The sequence below is a fragment of the Schistocerca cancellata genome, chromosome 3, assembly GCF_023864275.1.
Source record: "Schistocerca cancellata isolate TAMUIC-IGC-003103 chromosome 3, iqSchCanc2.1, whole genome shotgun sequence".
NCBI lineage: Eukaryota > Metazoa > Arthropoda > Insecta > Orthoptera > Acrididae > Schistocerca > Schistocerca cancellata.
In genome coordinates, this window is record NC_064628.1 from 801,638,209 (window position 1) to 801,657,394 (window position 19,186).

Here is a 19,186-nt window from a genome sequence, read left to right on the forward strand (position 1 = left end):
AGCCATTTGAGCCATCATTTCAGAAGGTCTTTCAGGAAGAAGTCTTAGTCTTTATGGCCTCACTGTAAACAACTACAACGCACTTTCTGTTCTAAGCCAATTCCTCAACGACCTTTCGAAATAAGAGGTACTGAAAGGCGGCTGTTATGTGGTGCAGCCGTTCGCCAAAACAGATATACAGGATGTTTCACTCTTTTAGGTACAAACGAAAAGGGCGGGTATAGGGGAATGAAGCAAGCAAATAATCCTGATAAATGTAGCCAAGGAATCGAATGGTTTTCCTTAAACCAACTGTTACGAATGAATACATGAACACGTTACAGCGAAATCGGTGAGAATCCAAACTGCAGGCAGGCGCTTGAGAACAAACGCATTACAAGTATTCCATACCCACCAGTCATGTGACGGAGCTTTCAGCGCGTCTCCTCGTCATTACAGGTACGGCCATACGTTAAAAAATCCCAGGAGCGTTCTGAATGCACTGACTGGCATCCTCGGTGCGTCCCTGGAGTTCATCGCCACTATCAACACCGCTGGAACACAGCAAAGCTTTTAAAAAAAGTTCAAATCGGGGTACCTGAAAGGCCATGGTATTGGCGAGTCACGACCAATACACTTCTTGTCGAAACGGTATTTACGAGTAATTAGATATCTTGAGTGATGATAAAATCAAACGAGGGCAGTTTACCACTTCGTCAGGTATGGCTTACTTGCGGTGTCATCATCATCATCATCATCATCATCATCATTTAAGACTGATTATGCCTTTCAGCGTTCAGTCTGGAGCATAGCCCCCTTATAAAATTCCTCCATGATCCCCTATTCAGTGCTAACATTGGTGCCTCTTCTGATGTTAAACCTATTACTTCAAAATCATTCTTAACCGAATCCAGGTACCTTCTCCTCGGTCTGCCCCGACTCCTCCTACCCTCTACTGCTGAATCCATGAGTATCCTGGGTAACCTTGCTTCTCCCATGCGTGTAACATGACCCCACCATCTAAGCCTGTTCGCCCTGACTGCTACATCTATAAAGTTCATTCCCAGTTTTTCTTTGATTTCCTCATTGTGGACACCCTCCTGCCATTGTTCCCATCTACTAGTACCTGCAATCATCCTAGCTACTTCCATATCCGAAACCTCAACCTTGTTGATAAGGTAACCTGAATCCACCCAGCTTTCGCTCCCATACAACAAAGTTGGTCGAATGATTGAACGGTGCACAGATAACTTAGTCTTGGTACTGACTTCCTTCTTGCAGAAGAGAGTAGATCGTAGCTGAGCGCTCACTGCATTAGCTTTGCTACACCTCGCTTCCAGTTCTTTCACGATGTTGCCATCCTGTGAGAATATACGTCCTAAGTACTTGAAACTATCTACCTGTACTAACTTTGTTCCTCCTATTTGGCACTCAATCCGTTTATATCTCTTTCCCACTGCCATTACTTTCGTTTTGGAGATGTTAATCTTCATACCATAGTCCTTACATTTCTGATCTATCTCTGAAATATTACTTTGCAAACTTTCAATCGAATCTGCCATCACAACTAAGTCATTCGCATATGCGAGACTGCTTATGTTGTGTTCACATATCTTGATCTCACACAGCTAGTCTATTGTTTTCAACATATGATCCATAAATAATATGAACAACAATGGAGACAGGTTGCAGCCTTGTCTTACCCCTGAAACTACTCTGAACCATGAACTCAATTTACCGTCAACTCTAACTGCTGCCTGACTATCCATGTAAAGACCTTCAATTGCTTGCAAAAGTTTGCCTCCTATTCCATAATCTCGTAGAACAGACAATAACTTCCTCCTAGGAACCCGGTCATATGCCTTTTCTAGATCTATAAAGCATAGATACAGTTCCCTGTTCCACTCACAACACTTCTCCATTATTTGCCGTAAGCTAAAGATCTGGTCCTGACAACCTCTAAGAGGCCTAAACCCACACTGATTTTCATCCAATTGGTCCTCAACTAATACTCGCACTTCCGGTGTTTCGAAATAAATTTAGCCTTAGACGTTAACAGTGTTGTCACATTGGCATAACCGCACTTGTGCAACACCGTACAAAATCAAATGGCTCTGACCACTATGGGACTTAACATCTGAGGTCATCAGTCCCCTAGAACTTAGAACTACTTAAACCTAACTAACCTAAGGACATCACACACATCCATGCCCGAAGCAGGATTCGAACCTGCGACCGTAGAGGTCGCGCGGTTCCAGACTGTAGCGCCTAGAACCGCTCGGCCACTCCGGCCGGCAACACATCTGGGATGTGATTGAATATGGCGTCAGGGCTCATCGCCCTCCTCCTCGGAATTAATGGGGATCACGTAGCTTGTGGGTCGCAGATTTGTTGCCAACTTCCTCCAGCGATCTACCAAGGCCTCGTTGCTTCCATGACACTATGCGTCGCCGCTGTCATTCGTGACAAAGGTGAACATACCGGTTATTAGGTAGGCGGTCATAATTTTCTGGCTGATCATTGATTTCGATACAAATGCTGATGCACACGCACGGAAAATAATTTTTTTTAGTAAGGATATTACAGTAGGGAAAAATGATCATTGCAATAATGAAAGATTTAAGTGTTCGTTTCTCTCGTTGGATGTTGGAGAGTGCAACGGTAGTCTACGTATTTCCTCATAACTGTGCATCTGGCGAAAAAATTAATTAAATGCAATTCTCAATGGAGAGAAGTCTTCCGAAGTAAGAGTGATTTCAGGTGTGCCTCAGGGGAGTGTCGTAGGACCGTTGATATTCACAATATATATAAATGACTTTGTGGATAACATCGGAAGTTCACTGAGGCTTTTTGCGGATAATGCTGTGGTATGTCGAGAGGTTGTAACAATGGAAAATTGTACTGAAATGCAGGAGGATCTGCAGCGAATTGACGCATGGTGCAGGGAATGGCAAGTGTAATGTGCTGCGAATACATAGAAAGAAAGATCCCTTATCGTTTATCTACAATATAGCAGGTCAGCAACTGGAGGCAGTTAATTCCGTAAATTATCTGGGAGTACGCATTAGGAGTGATTTAAAATGGAATGATCATATAAAGTTGATAGTCGGTAAAGAAGATGGCAGACTGAGATTCATTGGAAGAATCCTAAGGAAATGCAATCCGAAAACAAAAGAAGTAGGTTACAGTATACTTGTTCGCCCACTGCTTGAATACTGCTCAGTGTGGGATCCGTACCAAATAGGGTTGATAGGAGAGATAGAGAAGATCCAACGGAGAGCAGCGCGCTTCGTTACAGGATCATTTAGTAATCGCGAAAGCGTTACGCAGATGATAGATAAACTACAGTGGAAGACTCTGCAGGAGAGACGCTCAGTAGCTCGGTACGGGCTTTTGTTGAAGTTTCGAGAACGTACCTTCACCGAGGAGTCAAGCACTATATTTCTCCCTCCTCGTTACATCTCGCGAAGAGACCATGAGGATAAAATCAGAGAGATTAGAGCCCACACGGAGGCATACCGACAATCCTTCTTTCCACGAACAATACGAGACTGGAATAGAAGGGAGAACCGATAGAGGTACTCAAGGTATCCTCCGCCACCACCGTCAGGTGGCTTGCGGAGTATGGATGTAGATGTAGATGTAGATGTAAGCACAAGGCAAGTATGTTTTCGCCCAAATTACAATTATATCAGCAGATCTTGCGCGAAGAGATCATTTAAACAATCTGCTCCGATTGTAAATATCCAGCTCCAGCTTATGTAACAGTGCTGCGGGTGTGCGCATGTTATGCGTGACCCTCTGTGGAATGCACAGTGGCACGTGATACCCGTTACTGGTTTCTTCTCTGAAGCCAGGGCGGCGTGTGTTGTGGGTGAACAGCTACGGAGGCTGTGACTGGCTGGTCCCCGTGGACGACTCAGGTGGAGCGGCTGCAGAGACGGAGGGAGGGGAAGGAAAAGTTCTTGGTCGCACAACAGGCCGTGACTAACGCGGCTCACTTGCGTGAAAGGGTTCCGGGGCGGCTGGTTTATGCGGACCAGCCCCCAGCCCGCAGGCGGGCTCTGCGGCAATCCACTCGTGCGGCAGCCGAGGCCAGGGCGTGACAAAGGACGCCACCTCGCCATTCTTAACGCCGGCGCCGGCCCGGAGCAGGTGGCGGGGGCGGTGGAATGGGACGAAGAGGGGGGGGGGGTCCTGCAAACTGAAACACACTGCCCGCCAGGGCTAGCCGGCGCAGAGGGGATAGACCGCTTACCTGCGCCAGTCACACTTATTGTGAAATACATCCTACACTAGCACCACTCTACATACCAAATATGTTTAACCTACTCAATCCTGAAATTATACTGGACGAGTCACTAAATATTGCCACCGAGAATGACTCCGAAAGTATGATTGGAGCTGAAAAGTTTGTGGGACAAATGGTGAATGGGACAATGGGGCCCATAATATGACCATGGCTTCTCGTTGCTAGTGGTTCGCTTCAGAGATATGAGGGTCAACTTTGTTTTTTTAAATGGGATGCTATAGTTTGGTACTTAATCTGTATATTGAGCATGCAGTGAAGGAAACAAAAGAAAAATTCGGAGTAGGTATTAAAATCCAAGGAGAAGTAGTAAAAACTTTGAGGTTCGCCGATGACATTGTAATTCTGTCAGAGACAGCAAAGGACTTGGAAGAGCAGTTGAACGGAATGGATAGTGTCTTGAAAGGAGGATATAAGATGAACATCAACAAAAGCAAAACGAGGATAATGGAATGTAGTCGAATTAAGTCGGGTGATGCTGAGGGTATTAGATTAGGAAATGAGACACTTAAAGTAGTAAAGGAGTTTTGCTATTTGGGGAGCAAAATAACTGACGATGGTCGAAGTAGAGAGGATATAAAATGTAGACTGTAGAAGGAAAGCGTTTCTGAAGACGAGAAATTTGTTAACATCGAGTATAAATTTAAGTGTCAGGAAGTCGTTTCTGAACGTATTGTGTGGAGTGTAACCATGTACATGGACGATAAATAGTTTGGACAAGAAGAGAATAGAAGATTTCGAAATGTGGTGCTACAGAAGAATGCTGAATATTAGATGGGTAGATCACATAACTAATGAGGAAGTATTGAATAGGATTGGGGAGAAGAGAAGTTTGTGGCACAACTTGACGAGAAGAAGGGATCGGTTGGTAGGACATGTTCTGAGGCATCAAGGGATCACCAATTTAGTATTGGAGGGCAGCGTGGAGGGTAAAAATCGTAGAGGGAGACCAAGAGATGAATACACCAAGCAGATTCAGAAGAATGTAGGTTGCAGTAGGTACTGGGAGATGAAGAAGCTTGCACAGGATAGAGTAGCATGGAGAGCTGCATCAAACCAGTCTCAGGACTGAAGACCACAACAACAACAGTTTGGTATAAAAGTGAGAATAAAAGGGAGATAGTGTTAATACTTTCATCCTTCTTTACTTCCTCTGCATTACTGCAGATCACGTGCCACTGAGCACATTTGTACTGTGCAAGCAGTACACGTGAGGTGCCTAATTGGTTCCACTGCCCTGTGTGGAATACTTCACTAACCTCCTGTCTTCATGATGATGATGTCCCCAGCGCAGAAAACAGCACGCAATTCGTGGATTCTTTTATCTTGAGGCTGAAATTAACTTCACAAGGAACTGCTGCTACGAATAAAATATAACTCATTTGGGATGCAACTCGCGTTTTTATTGATATAGACACGAGAAACTATTCTTGACCACAACGTATTGAACATATCTTTCCTCAGTCATTATATCTGGCTAAAATAACATGAACTACATCCTGCCACAGATAACATGTCTGTCTACTGGAACCGTCAGAACTGGAGAATAAAATTACATGAATCAGATACTACTATTACAGACAACATGTCTGTACCTAGCGACGGTCGGAACTGTAGTAAATAAAATTGCATGAAACAAATACTGCTATAACAGACAACATGTCCGTCTACCGGAACGGTCAGAACTGGAGAGCCGGACTGCCCGAGACACTTCGCGCGCCAAGCCAGCAAGGCGTGACCCGAACGCCACCGAAGTGCATCGGCAGTAATATCGTCAGTCTTTTGTTTTAGTAATACTTTGATGTTAATAATTTTGAAATGACTGATTGATAGCTGGCTGTTGAGAGACGTTTATTTGAAAAAAAATGAAGTAATTTGGATGACAGGTTTAATTAATAATAGTAACTAAAGTTTAACGTTTTGGCGCCCTACCGCCGAACACAGCAGCCAATCACAGAGCGGCAGCATCATGCAGGCGGTCTTTCTCACGGGAATGGTACCGAATCTAACATCTGTCACCGGTACCTCATCCATCATTGCGTCATCTCTATGCTTCTTGCATCTCCACTGCCCTGGGAATAGCTTCCTGGAGCCTAATATGATAGTTGAATAAGCCAGAAATATTACATAGCGGCTATCGAGACAAATCCAGTGATGTGTAACAGTAAGGTCTTTGAAGGTCAACGAAGGTCACAAAAGTGGCATGAACGTCCATTTACAGAAGGCGTCCGAAGTGATAATCATTGGTATCAATGCAGTGCTGCAATGTTCTTATCATGGATTGAGTGGTATTCCTTATCACATTGGGACTCATCGAAGCACATGCTCTGACAATTCTCTCTCACCTATCTTCAGGTTTAGTTGAAACATCTTTATAAACAATGTCTTTTATGAATCCCCACAAGAAAAAATGTCAATGTCAAGTCTGGTGAACGAGCTGGCCACGACACATCTCCGCGCCAAACCCAACTATTTGGGAATTGTCTCTGCAACTCATTTATAGCCATCAGCGAAAAATGTGCTGGACGCCCATCGTGTTGATACCTCATTCTGTTCCTTATTCCTAAAGGTATTTCTTCCAATAACAGACATAATATTTCTCACAGGGATGTGGTGTTTCTTCCTACCATCAAGATTTCCTTCGATGAAATTGGGACCAATAATTCTGTCCTTTTCCCGGGTTCGATTCCCGGCGGGGTCAGGGATTTTCTCTGCCTCGTGATGGCTGGGTGTTGTGTGCTGTCCTTAGGTTAGTTAGGTTTAAGTAGTTCTAAGTTCTAGGGGACTTCTGACCACAGCAGTTGAGTCCCATAGTGCTCAGAGCCATTTGAACCATTAGCCAATTCTGTCCTTCAAAATCCCACACGATACATTCACTGACCACGGTTTTTGGCGTGCAACTTTCCACAGCCAACATGGATTTTCAGTGACCCAGTAATGTATTTTGTGCAGTTTAACATTTTCATGGTTCGTGAATGTAGCCCCGTCAGTAAGTAAAAACAAACTAATAAATGTGTCATCCCTCTGAATCTGTAGTTGAGCCCATCGGCAGAATTTATATCGCCCCACTGTACATCCAATTACAGTAATAATTTGATCTTGATGGTCGAAGAAACGAAGTTGGGTGTTTCCTGATCCCGCTGAATGATCTGTACTACTAAATTAACCACGGTTCTCAGGTAATTGCTCTTGTGGTCCTTAAGTCTGTGTTAATCCTTCTTTATGTAGGTCAAATGTACATAGTCTTTTGTGATATTTCTTCGTCTTTGACTTATAACACGAATTTCCATTTGTTTGCAAGTTCGGATTGTACAGCGTGAGAAGGCAAAGTAAAATGATACTCTGAGCAGCGATAAACTTAGAATATCTTCGTTCTCCACGGCATTCATTAAATCGCCACCTACTGGCACACAACTGCTATATTCGACTAAAAAAATTGCAGTAGATAAAATTCTTCCGTCATGCAAAATGCTCTCAGTCTCTTCCAAAAAGAAAGAGAAATTTTTTGTTGTAAACACTTCCTCTGACTTTGCAACTTGTAACGAAAAATATATCACTTGATAAAAATAATCTTCGTAATCTCAATAAATCAAACATGACTTTCCGTTAAAATATAACTCAACGTGAATAATCAGCAATTCTCGTTAAATTTGAACTTTTATTCTCGTCGAAGTTAAGCTAAAAGAGTCGCAACAACATCACTTTCATTACTGAATCCAATATTATAAACACGAAGTTAGCAAAAAGTACGATAAGAGTCCCATGGAAGAAAAAACAGGGACAATATGTGATAGTTACTATGAGGGACGGTGGCCTTCGGCTTGTGATCTGGTATTTGACAGTGCAGCCCGCTTTCAGATGCGCATCACTATACCCACGTAATCAGCCGTTACAAGAAAAGGGGAAAATTACAGTCTCTGTGGTCATAAAATATTCATAACGGTAGATATAATTTGAAGCGTAATAAAAATTTGAAAAAATGTGTCGAACATACGTTAGATCGGTGACTTGGCATAACACGAGTGTCATAAGTGAATCTGTGACAAACCCTCTGATGATGTCGCCAGTCAGCATTGGGAGACAGAATGTTAGGCAGAAAAATATACATTGCACCTAAGCCTGATGCCCATAAAACATAAGTAACCCACCAAATGTACTTCATACTGGTCAGTTATTTATATGGTATCAGGAGACATACGAGGACGTTCTGAAATGTGTGCCTCCAATTTCTGTATGTCAAAACGCCTAAAGCTTTTGGAATAAAGCAAACTTTGTTAACATTCTGTATCTTTATTCTTCGCATTTATTTCTCATCGTAGTTACCCTGGCGACGAACACATTTCTTCCAAGGAGAGACCAATTTGTTGATGCCGTCACTGTACAATGTTTACTTTGTTGACTGAGCCACAACCCTACTTCTGCTGACACGTCTCCGTCACTGTCAAAGTGAAGTCATCGAACTTGTTCTTCAAGTTTTGGAAGCAGACGAAAATCGGATGAAGCCACGTCGGGACTGCATGAAGAATTATCGCTGACAGTGAACCCAAGACATCGGGCTGTTCCAGATGTCTCAGCGCCCATGAGTGGTCTGGCATTTCGTGCCGAAGGGGGGGGGGGGGGGGGCGCTCCAGTGAGGACGAACGTTTTCTGCGGTCGAACTTCATTACAGCCCGCTGTTTCTCACACACCAACGTAGTCACGTTAAACACCGACATACTGCACGCTACGATTCTGAGCCCTATTGCGAGAGAGGGCTGCCAATATGCAGACATGAAGAACAAAGATGTAGAACGTTAATAACGTTTGTTTTATTTAAAAACTTTGAAGGGTTTTCACGTAAGATTTCAAAAGCCTTACTTTTCAGGACGCCCACGCGTTGCTTCCAGCAAGCACTCCACACGTAAAAAAAGAGAAATTCGAGTCATTGTATTGTGTGTTACGAACTCGTCATCTAAACCTATGTTTTCTTGACTCATAAATTTTGAAGTCAACCAGAATTCAATAATGTTATTCTGTTGTAAATTATACTCGACTTTATTAGACCCACTCTGAGCTTCATTTATAAAATGAATTTTGTCAAGCGCACTTTGGGAAGTTGTCTTAAGCAGTGAAAGATTTATTATATTATTCACCTTATGAAGCTAATTTTAATTTCTTATACGCCCTATGCTCTGCAACTTGCACGAAAGTAATGAAATTTATTTTTGGTGAATATCAAGTGGATTTAAGCTGCATTAGATTTATTGTAAATTTATAACGCCGATCCACTACTGGGTCACATAGCCATCTACAGCGATGCATGCTGAATCTTTGCCACAGTCTTCAAAACATGTAGGTGACTGGTGTACCGTAGAATACTTTTCAGACCTGCAAGAGAAATTCAGCATACAGGTATCTTCTTATTCCATTTTTAAATTATAGCATTTACTTTTTATAGCAACTGTCTTTTTCTGCAATTACAAAAATTATTCCAGAAAATTAAGATTTTTGCTAATGTGGAAACACATTCCAGAATACAAAATACTCATGTACCTAGGAACAAATATTCTATTTAAATATAAAAGTGCTGAAATCGAGAAAATTTTGTCAATATTGTATTTAATCGTCTATTTGATTCATTATTACTCTACTACACATCAATAACAAACAAGTGAAATCAAATTGAGTGGAAGCATTGTCAAAAACCAGTTTCAAGTTAAAACATTTTGAAATATCGGCTGTTGACAATTAGCACAAATTTTCATTTTCAAGACAGGTAAAATTGTTGAGACATTAAAGAAACTCATTTCTTTTACAAGTGTCACATGTTCCATGATAGAAAAATTTGTTTCGAGATACCAGATGGTAAACGACCCATAAAGTATGGCTTACCTGTCCACATATTATTTAAATCGTTCTAAAAATATATAGAATTTTACTTACCATGAAATTCTGTACTGAAGCGTGAACACCATATTCGAAGTAGTTTTAATAGCGCCCCCCCCCCCCCCCCCATCCCCCATGAACCATGGACCTTGCCGTTGGTGGGGAGGCTTGCGTGCCTCAGCGATACAGATAGCCGTACCGTAGGTGCAACCACAGCGGAGGGGTATCTGTTGAGAGGCCAGACAAACGTGTGGTTCCTGAAGAGGGGCAGCAGCCTTTTCAGTAGTTGCAGGGGCAACAGTCTGGATGACTGACTGATCTGGCCTTGTAACGCTAACCAAAACGGCCTTGCTGTGCTGGTACTGCGAACGGCTGAAAGCAAAGGGAAACTACAGCCGTAATTTTTCACGAGGGCATGCAGCTTTAATGTAGCCATGTATGGAAGTGAAACGTGGACAATAAATAGTTTGGACAAGAAGAGAATAGAAGCTTTGGAAATTTGGTGCTACGGAAGAATGCTGAAGATTAGATGAGTAGATCACGTAACTAATGAGGAGGTATTGAGTAGAATTGGGGAGCAGAGGAGTTTGTGGCACAACTTGACTAGAAGAAGGTATCGGTTGATAGGACATGTTCTGAGGCATCAAGGGATGACCAATTTAGTATTGGAGGGCAGCATGGAGGGTAAAAATCACAGAAGGAGACCAATAGATGAATACACTAAGCAGACTCAGAAGGATGTAGGTTGTAGTAGATACTGGGAGATGAAAAAGCTTGCACAGAATAGAGTAGCATGGAGAGCTGCATCAAACCATTCTCAGGACTGAAGACCACAACAACAACAAACATCCACCAATTAAATGCCTACAACACTAAATATTTATAAATGCTGCACAAAACACAACCTGACGTCTAACAACACTAAAACCCGGAGAACATGGCGGAGACTGCTTACGACGGTCTGCAATGCGCATTCCTTCATGTGATTCTAAAATAAGTCCCTAGACTGAAGTACCGATGAAAACACATTGTGTGTTCCTGGATACACTTTTCTCTAGGTTCAACACCGCACTCTTAGTATTGCGCTGCTCATTCGCTGCTGGAGTACTGGTTACTCTTCGTGTCTTACAATCAAATGGTCAAATGTGTATGAAATCTTATGGGACTTAACTGCTAAGGTCATCAGCTTACACACTACTTAACCTAAATTATCCCAAGGACAAAAACACACACCCATACCCGAAGGAGGACTCGAACCTCAGCCGGGACCAGTCTTACAATCCCTCTAAATACATGTCACTTAACCGAACATCGCACGAGATTAATTTCGGATCTCTGCATCATATGAGCCCGCAAAATTCTCCTAGGTGTTCGAAACTGAAAACAAACTAACGCGTTCCGTCTACACCTGGCGTCACAGGAAAGGCTTTACGAGCAATGTTTGTTTAGGCTGACTACAGCTACTCATACCAAAAACTAAATTACAAATGTCTGCCGAAACACCACAGAAAATGCACTGACGACTTTTAGGAGACATCCTGGATAGATCTTTTTCTATATTAACAATTGTAACTATTCCTACCGTTATAGAGCTAACGGTCGTGCCGCAGTGGTGACAGTGGTTCTCGTCACATCACCAAAGTTAAGCACCATAGGTGTTTTAATCTGCCAGGAAGTTTCATATCAGCGCACACTCCGCTGCAGAGTGAAAATCTCATTCTGGAAACATCCCCCAGGCTGTGGCTAAGCCATGTCTCCGCAATATCCTTTCTTTCAGGAGTGCTAGTTCTGCAAGGTTCGCAGGAGAGCTTCTGTAAAGTTTGGAAGGTAGGAGACGAGGTACTGGCAGAAGTAAAGCTGTGAGTACCGGGCGTGAGTCGTGCTTCGGTAGCTCAGATGGTAGAGCACTTGCCCGCGAAAGGCAAAGGTCCCGAGTTCGAGTCTCGGTCGGGCACACAGTTTTAATCTGCCAGGAAGTTTCATATCAGCGCACACTCCGCTGCAGAGTGAAAATCTCATTCTGGAACCATAGGTGTTGATTAGCACTTTGATGGCTGTCCGTCTGGATCTGCCGAGCGCCGTTGGTAAGCGGGCTGCACTCAGCCGTTGTGAGGTGAGCTGAGGACCTACTTGACTGAGAAGTAGCGACTCAGGTCGCGGGTGCTGACCACATGGCCCTCCATATCCGGATCCAGTGACCTCTAACAGGAGAGAATGACACGGCGGTGGGTTGGTGCCATTGGGCCTTCCGAGGCCTGTTCGGACGGAGTTTACGATTATCCTGGGAATAAGCGTTGATAGCCTCACTGTTCAGTGCTCAGGATCAACCCAGCCATCCATCCATGCGGCTGCGATCTTCTGCTGGTACCCTGGGAAACCCCGAAAAGGAAGATGAGAGTGGCGTCCATTTTAAGTATAGTCAACATTGCATTTCTTCCCGCTACTTAATGAGACGGCATGAGGCTTCCAAGTATCCAAGGTTTACGATATTTCGGTAAGCGAGCGATAACGTCACATACAAATGAAATCTAGAAAGTCGAATTCTTGAGCGAACATTCCTTTAAGGGGGGTAGGACGTCAAACGGGCCGACTTTGAGCAGGAGAGGCACCACAGGACATTGTAATTTCCACTGTCTATACTTTTACAAATAAATTCATAAAACCTCGTCATCAAGACCAGGAAGGATTCAGAATTCACACTTGTAGCTGTGGAAGCTATAAAACATAACGACGTAATTTCTTTTACATGTGAAATCTCATCATTTTTTTCACTTACTAATGGCAGCATTTGTTGATATAAGTACACTTTTCTTCATAAGTAAGAGAGATTCTTCGATGAATATTGCACAGCATACAAACCATACTTAAAGATGTATGAAACTCTAGAACTTTCCAAATCTATTAAAAACTGTGGTACAAATTGAGGTAATTAACTATAAAATTTGTGTTTTTTCTAAACATGAAGTTTAAAATATAACAGTTCATTCGTTTTTTCATAAATTAAATAAATTCTAGAGTTTCATACGCCTGTGAGTATGGTATGTATGCTGTGCAAAATTCATCGAAGAATCTCTCTGACTTATGGAGAAAAGTGTACCTACAGCAACAAATGCAGTCATTAGTAAGTGAAAAAATGATGAAATTGCGCACGTAAAGAAATTTATTTTGTTATTTTTTTCGAACTTCCACTGCAATGGGTGTGAATCCTGAATCCTTCATGGTGATTCTGTTGTGGATTGGCAAGAGAGCCAACCCACTATGAGAGGAAGCCGAAAGGCACGCGTTTTAGCTCACGCAGGCTGGCGTGAGGTCTGGAACAGGTCAAGGAAATTAGACTAGCAAAAAACGTACGTAGCTGCTGGAATAGTTAACTTTAATCCATAATTGGTGAACATCGCTCTTGACGGTACATGTTTTACAGCATCAATAGTAACTGGTAATGGCGCCTTGCTAGGTCGTAGCAAATGACGTAGTTGAAGGCTATGCTAGCTATCATCTCGGCAAATGAGAGCGTAATTTGTCGGTGAACCACCGCTAGCAAAGTCGGCTGTCCAACTGGGGCGAGTGCTAGGAAGTCTCTCTAGACCTGCCGTGTGGCGGCGCTCGGTCTGCAATCACTGATAGTGGCGACACGAGCGTCCGACGTATACTAACGGACCGCGGCCTATCTAAAGGCTACCACCTAGCAAGTGTGGTGTCTGACGGTGACACCACAGATTCTGACAAAGTCTTATGAATTTATATGAAAAAGCATGGACACTGGAAATTAAAATGTTCTGTGATGCCTCTCCTGCTCCAAGTCTGCCCGTTTGACGTCCTACCCCCCTTAAGTATTGACTGACAACTGATACTTAGCTGAGATCACGTTTCCCACAGAGATTAAAATTTAAGAGGAGATCCACACCTTAATGGCAATCAGTCGAGAGGAACGGCAGGGGAGAAGCAGCCGCCATAGTGATGCCCGGTAGCTTTGGAAGTGCGGCCGCGGGCGGCTATAAAATCGCCATAAAGATGGCGGTAAGCGGTGAGCGGTAAGCGGTCATAACGTCGCGACGCTGCGCCGGCGCCGGCCGTCGGCAGGTGATGAACGACGCCCCAGGGAAATCGCAGGCCGAGGTTAAATCGCGAGCCCGCCGTAAAGCACGACACCTCTGCCCCGCCAAGATCCGGGACCAGAAATACCGCTCGCCGCTGGATGGGACCGTCCCTCACCGTACTGCCTGAGGCGAGGGCTACGTGCCCGGTGCACCAAAGCAGCGGCTTCGCTCCCCAGCTGCAGCACAGTATTGCACGCGACAGAAGCGAATTTACCACTGTCTAGCGTAGAACTTTAAGTGTCTACATCTTCATTCACACGCTACATGCGGAAGCAACTTCCCATTGTACTACGTATTATGGTTTCTTCCCGTTCCAATCCCATATGGATCACGGGGAGACCGAGTGCGTAACCCCATAACATACGGTATAAATTCGAGCGCCCTGGCGGAGTGGCGGTTCTAGGCGCTTCAGTCTCAAACCGCACGACCGCTACGATCGCAAGTTCGAATCCTGCCTCGGGCATGGATGTGTGTGATGTCTTTGGTTAGCTAGGTTTAAGTAGTTCTACGTTCTAGGGGACTGATGACCCTTTTGGTAATGTAAATACCGGGTGATGAAAAGTCAGTATAATTTGAAAACTTAATAAACCACGGAATGAAGTAGATAGAGAGGTAAAAATTGACTCATATGCTTGGAATGACGTGGGGTTTTATTATAACAAAAACATAAAAAACTACCAAAGTATTGCTAGACGCGTGAAAGATCTCTTGCGCACGTCGCTTGGTGACGATCGTGTGCTCAGCCGCCACTTTCGTCATGCTTGGCCTCCCAGGTCGCCAGACTTCAGTCCGCGCGATTATTGGCTTCGAGGTTACCTGAAGACGCAAGTGTATCGTGATCGACCGACATCTCTAAGGATGCTGAAAGACAACATCCGACGCCAATGCCTCACCATAACTCCGGACAAGCTTTACAGTGCTGTTCACAACATTATTCCTCGACTACAGCTATTGTTGAGGAATGATGGTGCACATATTGAGCATTTCCTGTAAAGAACATCATCTTTCCTTTGTCTTACTTTGTTATGCGACTTATTGCTATTTTGATCAGATGAAGCGCCATCTGTCGGACATTTTTTGAACGTTTGTATTTTTTTGGTTCTAATAAAATCCAAGCATGTGTGTCAATTTGTACCTCTCTATCTATATTATTCCGTGATTTATTCAGTTTTCAAATTTATACTGACTTTTTGATCACCGGGTACATGCGTAAGACCCTACTGGTTTAATTTCGTGAACTGTTTGATAAGTAATTACAACCTCACGTAATAAATATGTTAGAAATACTAACACTTACTATCAATCAGTACAATATAATATACAGCAGATAGGCAAAATAATGTGAACACCTGTACTTACTGGGGAATGGTTTACTAATAAAAGATTAGACCCCATTTGCCCCGTAAAACAGCTGCGATTTTTCTTGCAAAACTGGCATATAATGATTGTATAGTCTCCAGTGGAATGTTATGCCTCTCTTCGATCAGAACCTCTTCTAACTCCTGTAGTGACGAGAGAGATGGGTATGTGCTCCAGAGTGTGCGCTCCAATACCGCACGACATGGTATTGACAGCGGCATTAGACTGTTTGCCGATGATGCTTGTAGTCTACAGGAATTTAGTATCACACGAAAGTAGTGAACAAATCAATGAGGATTTGCAGAAAATTATTGCATGGTGTAATGACTGGTAGTTATCTCTCAACATTAGTAAGTGTAACCTACTGCGAATAACAAGGCGAAAATCCCCATTAATGTACGAGTACAAAATCACTGCCCAGTCTTTGGAAGCGGAAACATCCGTCAAGTATCTGGGTGTGACTATTCGAAATGATCTCAAATGGAATGATCAGATTACACAAGTAACGGGTAAGGCGAACTCTAGATTGCGGTTTATTGGTAGAATCCTGAAGCGATACAGTCCTTCAACAAAGGAAATAGCTTGCAATGCGTTAGTTCGTCCAGTCTTAGAGTATTGTTCGTCTGTATGGGATCCTTACCAGTTGGGTCTGATTCAAGAGGTTGAGAAGGTCCACAGAAGAGCGGTAAGATTCGTGACTGGTATATTTAGCCATCGCGAGAGCGTTACAAATCTCATAGAAAGTTTGAAGTGGGACACACTTGCAGATAGACGACGCGCTAAACGGAAGGGGCTGCTCACTAAATTCCGAAATCTGATCTTCACTGAGGATGTAGAGAATATATTATTACCACCAACTACGCCCAAGGATCACCATTCAAAGATAAGGGGAATTAGAGCTCGTACTGAGGCGTTCAGACACTCGTTTTTCACCCTCGCGATCGACAAGTGGATCGGGGGGCGGAGGAAGGGGGGGGAAATATGACTTTGGCGCGAATTGTTCCCTCCGCCACACACCGCTTGGTGGCTAGCGGAATATGTATCTAGCTATGTACATGTAGATGTTCTTACCAAGCCATTCTGGGCTTACATTTCAGCAAGATAATACGCGCCCGTAGAGGGTGAGACATTCCACTGGTTGTCTTCGTGCTTGCCACACCCTACCTCGACCAGCAAGATCGACGAATCTCTCCCAGGTTAGAAACTTTGGAGCATAACGGGCTCCACCCTCCCATCAAAAAATGGTTCAAATGGCTCTGAGCACTATGGGACTTAACATCTTAGGTCATCAGTCCCCTAGAACTTAGAACTACTTAAACCTAACTAACCTAAGGACAGCACACAACACCCAGCCATCACGAGGCAGAGAAAATCCCTGACCCCGCCGGGAATCGAACCCGGGAACCCGGGCGTGGGAAGCGAGAATGCTACCGCACGACCACGAGATGCAGGCCCCTCCCATCATCTCGGTATTTTGACGATCTAACGCGCCAGTTGAACAGAATAGTCGACGGTGTCTCTGAGGAGGTCATCCGACAATTCTATGAATAAGTGAAGCCGAGTAACTACTTATATCAGGGCCAGAGGTTAACCAGTTGGCTTGCTCAATTTGTGATTGAGGTCTAGCGGTTCTAGGCGCGCAGTCCGGAACCGCGCGACTGCTACGGTCGCAGGTTCGAATCCTGCCTCGGGCATGGATGTGTGTGATATCCTTAGGTTGGTTAGGTTTAAGTAGTTCTAAGTTCTAGGGGACTGATGACCATAGATGTTAAGTCCCATAATGCTCAGAGCCATTTGAACCATTTTTTTGTGATTGGTTGGTTTGTTCGGGGGAAGGGAGCTTTCACAAGAACCATCCCAGCATTTGTCTGAATCGATTTAGGGAAATCACGGAAAACCTAAATCAGGATGACTGGACAATGGTGTAAACCGTCGTCCTCCCGAATGTGAGTCCAGTGTCCTAACCACTGCGCCATCTCGCTCGGTCTCAGTTTGTGAAGCTCTTTGTCTTGAAAAAATAATCCAATTTTTCTGAAACTGTAATCACTTCTTTGTAATAGATATACTGATTTCCGCCCCATTCGGAAAATTCCTTAGTGGTGCATCGCTTTTTTGTTTTCTGTCTTAGAGTGTACTTAATCCGTGCTTGTCATAAATGTTTCTAAAAACCCCTGTTACGCTTGCGAAGGCTCTACCGCGCCAGTGTGGAATTTTCCGTGTCAGATTGCGTTGTCAAGAATGCACATGCGGTATAAATTAAGGTAAAATTATTGAAAACTATTGTAAGTAGGCTGTCTGTGTACGTAGGCTGTTTATGTTTTCTTATTGGCAACGTTACGTAGCGCTCTGTATGAAAATCACTGGCTGTGCTGTTTGCAGTCTGTGGCTAGTTTGCATTGTTGTCTGCCATTGTAGTATTAATTGTAATAACAATGCACTAGTGTCTGAAACATGTTCCTTAGTGCTTTTCGGCAGTGAATTTGCACCGGCAACATTCACATTTTGACAAGCAGAAAATGTGTCTTGACTTCTTTGAGAAAACGGTGAGGACCCAAGCCCTGAATCTACAGTATTTGCGAGATTGTGTCCTGTCATTTCAGATTCCTGAGGCGAGCTATTGCCGACCCATCGATCGATAATGCTTCCCTGTTCACTAATTGTTTCACTGTCTACGCCATTACTTGCCGCCCGCTCCATTACACCAAATCACTAGTTTGAACATTAGTTAATTCATTACACTGTGGCGCTAACACACTGCTTTCGTCTTCACTGTCATTTCTCAGTTTACTTTGGAGCCTAGTATTACGTTGTTCACACGCCATTATTGTCACAATATTTCACACGACAACACAGAAAAGCACAATTTGGAGAGCAAAATAAGAAAACACGTTTACATAGCACTGAAAATAATATCTAGTTAATTGCAAGCGCAGCTGCGAAATACTTGGTGCAAATCTACATGCATGCCACAACAACAGTGAAAGACAGCAACTACAAAGGAGATTCTCTCTACAATTACGCGCTAGCAATAAACAATACCTACACTAATTACACAAACTACAAGAAAAAAATCAGAAGATTCCAGTGAGGTATCCTCGGCTAAGGGTCGACATATGAAACGTCCCCTTTGAAAAATTATGCATGACTGTGTTTAAACTGACACACAATATTTTTAGCGCAACGCAATCTGACTTTCAAAAATCCCTACAAAAGAATGGCCCTGACTAACATTAACCTATACCTTTCACAAATCACTTACCTCACGAAAATCTTCGTTACTCGAACTACTGCAATACAGCGGGCGCCACTACTGCTAGCTAAATAAAAGATTCAAACTACAGAAGGCACTAACTACTGATATGCATAGTTAGCAAATGAAAGATTTTAATAAAGAACAAACAATGTATTTACCTTAATAGTGTTGAAAAATCATAATATACATAGCAGTTCATGACATCCAGTCTTACAAATTTCAAAACTCCGCCATTTCTCTCCCCACATCCACCACTGCTGGCAGCGCACCTCCAACTGCGCAACGCTACGCGCTGTTAACATCCAGCTGCCCAACACTACAATG

At 43.5% G+C, this 19,186-nt stretch overlaps 1 protein-coding gene across 1 annotated transcript in view; it reads left to right on the plus strand.

The window, feature by feature from the left end:
* The window catches only part of LOC126176581 (uncharacterized), a 124,783-nt gene that overhangs the window by 84,063 nt on the left and 21,534 nt on the right, over nucleotides 1–19,186 (plus strand). The window contains exon 3 of the mRNA XM_049923743.1: nucleotides 3,992–4,134. Within this exon, the coding sequence (XP_049779700.1) occupies nucleotides 3,992–4,134 (143 nt within the window). The remainder of the gene's footprint in view (nucleotides 1–3,991; nucleotides 4,135–19,186) is intronic.